Here is an 11,651-nt window from a genome sequence, read left to right as displayed (position 1 = left end):
CCAGAAGGGTGCTGGGATTGGGATGGGGAGAGGCTGAGGATGGGGGCTCTCGAGGGCTGGGCTGTGGGGCCCTGGGGGGCAGGAATCTCAGGAATGGGAGCCCTGGGACCCATGGGGCACAGGCTCTCAGGGCCCTGAAGGGGGCTGAGCTATGGGACATGGGGGGCAGGCTCATGGCTCTGGGCCGTGGGGACAGGGGCATGAGGATGGAGGTTCCTGGGGCCCAGGCTCAGGGGCCCCATGGGGCAGGGGCTCTCAGGGTCGAGACCCTGGACCCTGTCCCTGCCCCCCACCCCCCAGGCTCCCTTTCACCTGCTCAGTCCCGCACCCAGCCCACAGCCTTGGCCTCCAGTAGCTCGACTCGTCACGCTGCCCCACGGCCCGGCCGTGCAGCCAGACCATGGCCAGCACTGTGGCCCAGATGCTGGGGGTCACGTCCTGTGTGGGGCGGGATAGAGACAGCCTGAGTCAGCGCCCAGCCTGGTCCCCTCCCCTGACCTCCATCCCTCACCCAGCCCTCCCCCTTCCCTAGGGACCCCCCACTCCATCCCCCCACCCCGACTCAGAGGGTTCCTATCGCCCCCGCTCCCCCTCCATGGACCCTCTACCCAGATGCCCAGGGCCATGTCCAGGGAGTAGAGAGATGGCCTGAGACAGAGCCCAACCTGGGTGCCTCTACCTGGCCCTGGGCCCCCTCGATCCAATGCTCCGACCCCGTTAGGGGGTTCCCAGCCCCCTGATCTCGGCCCGTCTCGCCCACTGGGCTCCAGGTTCAGGGGACCTTTAATCCAGTCACCCTCAGACTACCCTCCCCAATCTCATCTGGGAGCAGAAAACAGGCCCAACCCATGGCACCTGCCCCCGATCTCTCCCCTCTCCTCTGCACCCCCGCTCACCTCACTGGGTATCCTCACCCTGGCGTCGGTCTCGCTCACCCCCAGCACAGCAGCCAGATGGGGGTCCAGGTTCCACCAGACTTCGGCATTTTGCAGAGACACCAGCCTCAGCAAGGGAGACTCCTCCGGTGCCCACTCTGGGGAGAGACACAGGGAGATGGGGCTGGCACAGGGTTGTGGGTACGGAACAGCGACATGGCCTGTCCAGGCTGGGGGACAGCCAACAACCTTAACTGTCACCCTCTGTGTGTCCTTAACTCTGTCCCTCCATGGGTGTCCTTAACCTGCTCTTCTGCACCCTTAACCCCACCACAGTCATCCTTAACTCTGTCCCTTCTTGCACCCATGGGATGACAATTAACTTTCAATCAGAGATAGGCACCCAACTCCCTGTGAATGTTCCTACACAGACATTAATTCCACGACCCCACGCTGTTTCTCAAACACAGTCTGACCCCAGGACCATCCCCCACTACAACCTGTGATACAGACCTACGTCCGGAGAGAGACACAAGAGTCTAAAGGGGTAGCGGGGGATGGGATGTTTCAGAGTCTATATGATATTATAGCCATGCATGGGCCAGGGTTACGGGGCAGAGTTAACGTTATCTGGGCTACAGTCACTTTGTATTTCCAAACTCTCCAAATGCAGGCTTTAAGGTTACCTTCACTTTAAAATTTCTGCCTTTTGGGGGTTTCTTCGTTTATAAACCAGAAGGTGCCAATAAAGACTTTTGCCCCTGAACTCGCCTGTACAAACATCCAAGCTCAGATCCAGCTTCACAAGGTTTTTTTTTTTGCCTGGGAATTTCCCTCTGGGTTTATTTCACAGAAAACTGCTCAGAGACATTCCTGTTATGAAAAACTACCGATCCCACCCCCCCGCCACTCCCCACACACATCCTTAGCTCACTGACACAAACCTTACACCCCAAATTCCACCTTCACAGAGTTTTTTGCCTGGGGGTTTCCTTATTTTTTTATTCATTTTCTTTCAACATAATTTGCATCACGACACAAAAAAAAACAGCCAAGAATTCCCCCTCCCTCAGCGACACAAAGGTTTTTCACCCAGGAATTTCCTTCGTTTTCTATGTCGTTTTTAAAGACTTGCACAGCTCCGTGACCTTCAGGGCACATGGGTCTCTAACCCGAAGAAGCGTCACCCTGGCGTTGACCCACCCCCGGAGTCCTGACTCCCAGCCCCCTTCACCTTTCTGGGGTGCCATCTCCGGTGGGGCCCCCTGATTGCAGGACTGTCTGCCCTTGGGGGCTGAGCTTTGGGAGGCCACAGAGCCAGGACAGGCGATTGCGAGGGAGATGGCCGGCGCTGGACTTTGGGAGCTGCAGGCATGCGTAGCAGTGGTACTCACGTGCTGCAGCCAAGTCACGGGACAAGAGCCCGAAGACAGACCCAGAGAAGCAAAGGGAGGGAAGAGAATTCTGTCCCCCCCGCCAGGCACTTAGAGCCAACGCACCGCTGGGACCCCTCCTCCATACCCCCCAGCCCCTTTCCCCGAGATGGGACCTCCCCACACCCAGCCCCATCCTCCTCTCCCCACAGCTCCATCACAGGAAGGATCTCCCAGCTCCTGCCCCTTCCCCCCTGACTGCGACCCCCAGATCCAGTCCCCACAGCCCCATTCTTCTCCCACCAGCCAGGACCCCTCCTCCAGCCCCAAGGGATGCAGGGGTGGGTGCTGCGCTCCATGGATGATGGCAGGATGCCGGGGGGCGAGAGGCCCCCTACTAGCCAGGTCTGCTCATGACAGCAATGTGCCCGCCCCTCCTGTCCCGGCCTCTATCTGGGTTGGTCTGTCTGTCTGACTGGGTCTGTTTCTCTCTCTGTGTCTCTCCGTCCTGTCCCTGTCTGGGTCTGTCGGCTGATTCTCGGTCTCTGTCCCTGTCTGACTCTGGGTCTCTGCATGCCTGTCTGCTTCTGTCCATCTGTCTGGCACAGGTCCCACTCTTCTGGCTGGGGGACACACCCCCCCCCATGTGCTAGTCCCCGTCTCACCCTGCCAGCGCCCCTGCTCTCCCCATGCCCCAGAGGTATGGGGATTGGGGTCGCCGTTGCCCTGGAGCAGGGAGGGGACAGCACAGCCCCCGGGAGTCAGGGGGACAAGGAGAGGGCCAAAGGGACATTATCCCGTAAACATGACGCCCCCCGCATGCCCCTTCTGGGTCCCCCCCTCTTACACTGGGATCCCCTCTGTGCTGGGATCCCTCCCTGAATTGCGCCCCTCCCTGGCGCCAGGTTCCCCCTCCCATCCGAGTTCCCCCCACATGCTGGGTCCCCCCGTGGCGCCAGGAGCCCCAGCCCCTTCGGGGGTTACCTGCCAGCGGGACATCCCGTCTCACCAGCAGCCCCTGCACCAGCTGCCCCCGCTCCATGTCCACCCCCACGTAGGCCGTGAGGGAGCAGACGACCCCCGAGCTCAGGCTGGCCTCCAGTGCCCGGCGCCCGTCCCCCTCCAACCCCGCGCCCACGGCCCCCTCCAGCTCCAGCAGCAGCTACTTGGCGGCCAGCCGGTGAACGGGCAGCCTGTGCCAGGGAGAAAGATTCACGGGGTCAGCCCTGGACACCTGGGTTCCAGCCGCTGTGGGGAGGGGAGCAGGGTCTAGCGGGATGGGGGTGGGTGGGTGCCAGGACTCCTGGGTTCTATCCTCGCCCCAGGAAGGGAGTGGGGTCTAGTGGTCACAGAAGGGGGCTGGTCCCATCCTGTCTCTGTTCTGTTGGGGTGAGGACTTGGGGGGGCAGGACCCAGCTGCCTGGGGTGGGGGATGGGAGCCAGGGGAGCATTGCTGTCACCTGTCTCCATCCTGTGGCTGCAGGGAGAACTGCAGCGTCTCCTTGTAGGTCTGGTCCTGGATGCGGTACTGCAGGGTGATGCCCCCCATGGGAATGTCTGGGGGCTGCGGGGAAAGAAAGGTGGTCAGAGGTGGAATGCAAGGAGGGAGAAGATGCCCTGGGACCCCTCAGACCCAGCTTACAGAATGAAGGGGGCAAATACACCCAATTAACACCAGTTGGAGGGGCTGGCTTCGTAAGCCCAATGGCCGGCATTAGGGTCCAGAGATAACAATCCCCATTGAGCTCAATGGGGCTGGGGTAGCACAGAGACTTCCAGCCCAGTGGCCATCATCAGAGGTCAGAGTTATCAATCCCCACCGAGGTCTCGTCTACACTACATACTTTGGTAGAACTACATCGCTCAGGGGCATGAAAAATCCACACCCATGAGCGGCGTAGTTACACCGACCGTAGCCCCCCGTGCAGACAGTGCTACGGTGGCAGGAGATGAACATTTGTAGTGTAGACCGGCCCTGAGATCAATGCAGCCAGGCTAGTACAGAGACCTGCAGCCTAATGGCCACCGTGAGAGGTCAGATTTATCAATTCCCATTCAGATCAATGGGGCTGGGGTAACACAGAGACCCCTGGCCCAATGGCCATCGTAAGGGGTCAGAGTTATCACCCAGGAGGGGACTGTGGGGCTCCTGGCTCAGTCACTGACCCCAAGTCCTGGGGGCATCCCAGTGCGGGGACCTCACTCTCTCACCTGGGGCTACCCGCGGAGCTGGGCGTAGACAAGGCACCGCTGCCCAGCAAAGATCACCTCGGGGTCCCAGTGCACCAGCTCGGCCTGCATCCCAGCTCAGTGAGATCCCGGTCACCGCCGGCTGCAGGGCCCGCTTCAGAGACTGCAGCACCTGGTGGGGGACCGGGACACACAGGGTGGGCCAGGACGCCTGGGTCTTATCCCCAGCTCTGGAGGGGAGTGGGGTCTAGTAGGCTCGAGTGGGGGAGCTGGGAGCCAGGATTGCTGGGTTCTCACCTTGGGCTGCATGCGGTTCTGGCCGGTGATGAACTCGGCGCTGCCCCCGACTGCCCGGGCGATGCCTTTGATCAGAGCCGTGGAGGCCCCATCCCCGATGCCGAAGGAGAAGCACCTGCTGGGGGGCAGAGACCGGATTGGGAGGGGCAGAGCTGGTGGGGCCCATCCAGTGCTCTGGGGGGGGCAGGGCAGTTGGAGAGGGGCCAGTAGGGCTGGCTGGACTGGGGGGGGCTCCCCATGCTGGCGGGGCTGGGTGGCAGGGTGAGGCAAAGTGTTGGGCAGATGCTGGGCATTATGGTGGTGGGGGGGCCACATGATGGCAATGCTAATGGGGTTAGGCACCCTCAGTTACCTGTGGGTCCCCCGGTGATGCTGCACCTCTGCGATGATGTCCTGGGTGTTCTCTGCCTCCTCGTCCGTAAACACGAACAGCTGAGCGGGGGAGAGACACTGTCAGAGCCGGGGACCCCAACCCCCCCAGAAACACCCCCACCCTGTTGGGAACGGGAGCAGCCCCTCGGAGAGTCTGCCCCACTGACCCTCCCAGAGATCCCCAGCCCCATCCCTCCCCTCCCAGAGATCTCCCCTGAGGGGCTGACAGACAGGGACTGCTGACCTCCCCTATCTCTGTGACCCCCAACCCCTAGGCATGACCCCAACCCCCACCCATCACATGTTCACCAGCCCCTGGAGACAAGAACCCACTGACTGCTGTGGGCACTTTTCCAGGAGCTCCCTCCTGACCCCCCACCAGTGACCTCCCTGCCCCTCCCGGCTGCAGGGCACTCCCCAGAGCTGGGCACAGCACAAAGCGCTGCCCCTCCCAGCTCTATACAGAGGTATCCGCCCCCAGCAGTTGCTACCTACCACACCCTGCTCACACCCCATCTGGCCCAGAGCCCCAGGCCCACTCCAAGCAACCTCTTGGCCCCGCTCGGCTGCCCCACAGGGCCCCCAGCCCCTCTCCGATCCCCTCTCCCAGGGTCTCCCCCTTCAACAGCTGAGGGGAGCGGGGGGTGGGGGGAGGGAGGGCTGGCAAGGAGGCGCCTGTAATGGCGTATGGCCCACAGCAACAGCTGGGAGCAAACACCCCATGGGCGGCAGCGGGGCACTGGGAGTGGGGCGGGGGGCTCAGAGTTACTGCAGAGAATCCTTCCCAGGGGGCTGGCTGGGGGGGTCTCACCCCCATCCTCTGGGCAAGCTGACCCCCACGGGTGGGGTGGGGAAGGGATTTTCCCCTGGCTCAGACTGGCAGAGACCCGAGGGGGTTGGTCTCCCTCAGCAGCCTGGGGCACTCACTGGTTTGAACTGGAGCAACTGGGGGGAGTCGCTGTGACCTGACGCCTGTAACTCAGGGTTTGGGGGTGCCGGTGACTCAGCCTGAGAGGTGGGGCTGTCCCCGGGGGGAGCGAGGAGCTGAGCAGTGTCACGGGGCGGGGGGGGGGGATGGCGGGCGAGGAGCTGGGGCCTGATGAGATGATCATGATGTTCCCTTCGGTCCTGAAAGTCTGTGAGTCTGTCCCCGCAGGCCCGCATCCCTCTCTGAGACCCCCCACATCACCCCTCGGCCCCACAATCACTCTCCAAGCCCTTCCCAGGATGCCCCTCCGGCTGGCCCTGGCACCCCGGCACCTGGCGTGGGTGCCCGTCCCGGCAGGGGCTGCGGTAAATGGCTCGTAGCGGCTCCAAGATCTCGGTGCCCCCCAGGTGAGCCTGGAGCAGCTGGAGGCGCTGCAGGGACTCGGCCTTGGTCTGCTGGGTATTCTCCACGCTCTGCCTGCGGGGGGCGCCGACAGGTCTGGGGCTGGGACAGCCGGAGCCAGGGACACCCTGCCCCCAGCCAGCCCTGCCCCCTCACCCACCGACACCCCTGTCCCCTAACCAGCCCTTCCCCCAACCCACAGACACACTCTGTCCCATAACCAGCCCTGCCCCCTAACCAAGAGACACCCTCTGTCCACTAACCAGCCTTGCCTCCTAACCCAGCCAGACCCCTCCCTGCCCTTCGGACTCACGGGTAGAACGACTCGAACTCAGACCCAAAGCCATAGATGTTGAAATAATAGCCCAGGGGCAAACTCTTCAACAGCAGGACCAGGGTCTCCTGGGGACAGACAGACGGATGGAGAGTCAGCCCCACGGGCCCAGCCAGCCTGGGCTGCTCCCCTGGCACGGCCCCACGAGCCCATCGAGCGCAGCCTCCCGCCCGGCCGTGCCTTGGTGCTGTTGATGCACTGGCGGGACAGGTCTCTGCGTCCATGGGGCAGGCTGTGCTGCCGGAGCGGCCCAGCAGGAGGACGAACTCCCCGGCCCGCCTCTGGGCCGGCACCGCCTTGGGCACTCTGGGCAGCAGGGTCATCATCACGGCCGGGTCGCCCATCAGGCAACCTGCAGGGAGATGGGGGCCAGCCCCCAAATGGGGTGGGCATGGGGTCGAGTCCCTGTGAGCCGCCCCCTCAGAGCCCCATGACTCAGAGCCGCCCCCCAGAGACCCACCCCCACTGCTCTGTCCCTCCCCCACCCCCTCTCTCTTTAGATCCCCCCACCCCCAATACCCAGCCCCCCAGGGCCTGCTCTCCCATACCCAGTTCTCCCCCATGCCTCCCAAACCTGCAGTGCTCCCCAGTGCCCGCCTGCTCCCAGACACCCCGCCCTGCCAATGCCAGCTCTGCCAAGACCCCCCGCTCCTGTCCCCTGACCCTCGCCTGCCCCCAGATTCCCCCAGCATCTACCTACATCAGTCCTAGGACCCCCCATTCCCCCATCATCCCCCTCATTGCCCTGTGCCCCCCCCGATCCCATGTCACCGCTCAGCACCTACCTCACCCTCCCCAGATCCCCACCCCATGGATCCCCCTCTGCGCCCCCGCCCAGGGGTAGTAGGGGTCAGGATCCCCTCCCGCACCTGGCTCAGCTCCGGGCAGCCGGGCCTCCAGCACCACGCTGGGTTTGTGTGGCTCCGCGTAATACACCAGCAGCTCCAAGTCCCGGTCCCACGGGGGGGCCTGGGCCAGCGACACCTGGGGGGCGACAGACACACAGTCACCTCCACACGGGTCCTGGGGGGGCAGGGTCCCGCTGGCTCTTGCGCTCAGCTCGGCACCCCGCAATGGAGACGGGGGGGGGCAGACCGTGGGAACGCTGGCTGGGCCCCCCCGGGTTAGGTGGAGAGAAAAGAAGGAAGAACAACCCCAAAGGCCAATGTGGAAATTTGGATTTTCCTGGTGAAAAATTGCAAAAATTTGACATTTTGGGGGGGCTAAATCTTTCCAATTTGGGGGTGACATTTTCCTGGTCCCCCCACCTCCATTTACTTCCACTGAGAAACAAGGCGAGGGAAAATCCCAGACACTAAAGACTTACAGAGCCCAGCGACTGCCAGGGATTTCATCCCCAAACTGGCAGATTTCCACCTGTCCAGATTTTCCCCAGAGAAATTGGGAAATTCCCCAAATCCGTTGGAGTCGCTCAATTCCCCCACCCCCATAATCACCCAAAGAGTCTGGCCCATGCTCCCCCTTTCGGGACCCACCCCCTGCCCTACACCACATCTCTCACCCCCTGGGACCTCCCCCACCGCCCACAGCCCCATTCCCTGGAACCCACTCCTCGCCCCAGAACCCTCCCCGCTGCCCCACCCCCAGCACCCTCCTCCCAGTGGGAATGGCTGGGACCCAGGTGTCCGGATGAGCCCTTACCTGGGCAGTGGTGGTCCCTGGCTGTATAGCTAAGGGGGCTGAGGGGGCAGTTGGAGAGCAGTGGATGCTGTGGGGCGACTGCAGCATGGCGCTTAGGCTCAGGGTGTAGGGCAGCTCCCCGTGGAGGACCCGCGGGACCTCCTGGGGTGATGTTCTCCCCATCCCACCCTGCAGAGAGAGACCCAGGGGTGAAGGCCAGGGGGCTGGGAGAGTGGGGGGAAGAATGGGGAGTATGAGGTATTGGGGGTGTATTGGGCTGGGATATCAGGATGGCTGGGGTGGGTCACATACACTAGGGCAGGGACTGCAGACCCTGGGGGGGGGCACTTGCCACAGGGAACACAGTAGTGGCCTATTGGGCATTATGAGGGCTATGTGGGTCTTTCAGTGTGGGGTACATAGAAGGGGCTATGGAGATTTCAGGGACTTACAGACTGTGGGATCACTCACCGTGGGGTGTGTAGCTGGGGTTCTGGGGGCTATGTGGTACAGGGAGCTATGCGGGATCTAGGCCACCAATAGGCCTGGTTTCAACATGAGGCATGTCAAAAGGGGTGCAGCATGGCCGGAAGCACACAGCCGGGGTACAGGGGAGTATGGGGGGGATCTGTGGGTCTCACTGGAGGGCATGTAGCGAGGCTGCAGGGGGATCTGTGGGTCTCACCGTGGGGCGTGTAGCGAGGGTGCAGCACGGTTGGCAGCACGTAGCGGGCGGCCCCATCATGCTCCAGCAGCAGCTCGTAGGTGTAGCTCAGGGTCAGCATCGCCTCCTCCCCGGGGGACAAATTCCCCAGAGAGCAGCTGAACATGTCGCCCCCGGCCTCCTCCTGCTGCAGCAGGAACGAGCTCTGCCCCCCGGCCAGCGCATCCCCATGCAGCTCCTGTGCCTGCCAGGAAAGATGGGGTCACCCTGAGATCCCCTTGACATCCCCCTGCCAGCACGTTCCCATACAGCTCCTATGCCTGCTGGAGAGACGGGGTCACCTCGAGATCCCCCTGCCCCCCAAGATCCCCTGCCCTCCCGACGAGCACATCCCTGGACAGCTCATGCACCTGCCGGGAGAGATGGGGTCACCCCGAGATCCCCCCAGCCCGGCCCCCTCCTCTCTCCCCCCCGGGACCCCTGCCCCCCAGCACCTGTCTCTTCTCCTGGAGCTGGGCCTGGATGCAGGCCCCCCGCAGCCAGGCCTGGAAGGCATCGACAGCGCCTCAGCGTCCACGGGGCATTTGAACACGGCCTCCACGGGCCCCGGCTCCTCGTTCCTGTGGAGCAGCTGGCAGCCCACGTCCGCCACAAAGCCTCGGATCAACACCGACACCGAGCTGTGGTGCAGGGGCACTGGGGGGAGGGGGATATCGGCTACAGACCCCCCATGGGCATGGGGGGAGGAGCCATGTCAGCCATGGGGCCACCCTCCCCCTCATGGCACCGTCCCCCGCAGCCCTGACTCACCCGGCTCCTTGGAGCTGGTCAGGAGGCCGCAGCTCATCATCTCGGCTCCGGGGTCGGGGATCTGTGTGAGGGGAAGCGGGGGAGGGGGGGTGAGATAATGGGGTTCCCATGGAAACTGATGGCCACAGGGTGCCCTGACCCCCCCCTCCCACACACACACACACACACTCGGCGATGGCTCTGAGACCCCAGCCCCACCCCCCTGCTCAGCCAGGTCCTGTGGCAGGGAGTCCCACAGGCCCAAGCTCCCGAGATCAGAGTCACGGCTCTGCCCCAACTGCACCAGCCCCCGGCAGGGAGGGGCAGGCAGGGACTGGGGTACAGCTGGCAGTTGGGGGATGGAGAGAGAAACACAGGGAGGTAAATGGGGATGGATGGACAGATGGAAGGAAGGAGAGGTGCGGGGGTCAGACGGACAGACAGAATGAAGGGAGATGAGGGACTCGTGCGTTAGAACGAGGGGGCTGGGAGCCAGGACTGCTGGGTTCTATCCCCAGCCCCTGGGGGGCCCCTGGAGCAGTGACAGGGGGTGCAGGGGACCCGGGTCGGTCACTGGGGGGGTGTTAACCCAGCTAGGCCCTTCTCGCCCTGCAGAGAAGCAGAGGTTTGTGGAGCAGGCTCCAGCTCCTGGCCGTTCTTGGCAGGGACACGGCCCTGCTATTTACTCAGCTTTCACCCCAGGCTGGAGCAGTCGCCATAGACCCCCCGCCCCAAGGTCAGGGTCGGTGCCCCTCCTTGCAAAAAGGGAGGGTTGAGATTTGTGTCCTCGCACCGGCCAGGCACCACGGGGATGGCCCCTGGGAAATCCACGCAGGGAGAAGCGCGGAAAGGGAGGGTGGATCGTGCGGGGGAGGGGGAGGGGGAGGAGCAGAAACGTTTCGGGGTCACCTCCCTCCAAACACCCCCAAACCCGCCCGGCACGCAGGGCCCCGCAGCCAGGGCGGGGAGACTCTGCAGGAGCGAAACCCTCAGTCGGGGGATGGACCCAGACCAGGGGGTGGGGGTCCCTGGACACGGAGGGGAAGGGGGCTAGGACCAGTGGGTCTAGGCCCCCCAGGGGAGGGGGCCCGACTGGGGCCCGATCCGCACCCCCGGTACCTTCTCGCTCCCTCTCTGAGCAGCGAAGCCCTGAGCCAGGCTGGGAGGGAGAGTGTCCCCGCGAGCCCCGCCCCCCGCCAGGGAGCGTCTGCAAACGCCTCACCCCCAACCCAACCCAGCCAGGGAGCGTCTGCAAACGCTTCACCCCCCAGCCAAGGAGCGTCTGCCAGCTCCCCATTTAGCTTCTATAACCCAGGGACCGTCTGCACAGTTGGCGGCCCCCGATCCCCGACCCGGGAGCCAGGGACCGTCTGCAAACTCTTCGCTCCACACATCCTGCCATTTCCCATCCTTGAACTGGGGCTGGGGAAGGGGGGGTCTCCAAACTGCTCCTTGCTCCTTCCTGTCCCTTTATGGTGCAAAAAGCCGGGAGGATTGTGGATGCAAATGTTTCAACTCCAAGATACCCCTTTCCCATCAGGGTATTCACCCCACACTCTCCATCCAGGGGCAGTGGTGGAAGAGGGGGGAGAACCCGTCAGTCGACCATCACACCTTCCTCTCAGTAGCGAGAAGGCATCCGAGAGACATGAGGAAGCTCGGCCACATGTGGGGAAGGGAGGGGGGAATTTTCCACCCACCGCGTTTCCTCTGGGGTCTCTGCAGAACCTGCCCTTAATGTCCTGGTGGATAGTGCTGGATCTGCCCCCCCGCCCTGAGTCCTCTG

At 63.5% G+C, this 11,651-nt stretch overlaps 1 protein-coding gene across 1 annotated transcript; it reads right to left on the bottom strand.

The window, feature by feature from the left end:
* Window positions 1-307: 307 nt before the first annotated feature.
* On the bottom strand, window positions 308-11,044 carry LOC311530569 (von Willebrand factor A domain-containing protein 5A-like). The gene is made up of 12 exons (XM_084647362.1): window positions 10,985-11,044; window positions 9,887-9,947; window positions 9,098-9,320; window positions 8,434-8,601; window positions 7,641-7,755; window positions 6,751-7,123; window positions 6,368-6,512; window positions 5,088-5,167; window positions 4,736-4,853; window positions 3,709-3,812; window positions 897-1,033; window positions 308-438 (listed from the first exon to the last, which is right to left on the bottom strand). Exons 3-11 carry the CDS (start codon window positions 9,155-9,157, stop codon window positions 898-900), a joined length of 1,299 nt encoding a protein of 432 aa, XP_084503488.1. The 5' UTR covers window positions 9,158-9,320; window positions 9,887-9,947; window positions 10,985-11,044; the 3' UTR covers window positions 308-438; window position 897.
* Between the last annotated feature and the right edge of the window lie 607 nt (window positions 11,045-11,651).

Source organism: Lepidochelys olivacea, assembly GCF_965140295.1.
Source record: "Lepidochelys olivacea isolate rLepOli2 genome assembly, chromosome: 14".
Classification (NCBI taxonomy): Eukaryota; Metazoa; Chordata; order Testudines; family Cheloniidae; genus Lepidochelys; species Lepidochelys olivacea.
This window is presented reverse-complemented; position numbering and strand designations above follow the sequence as displayed.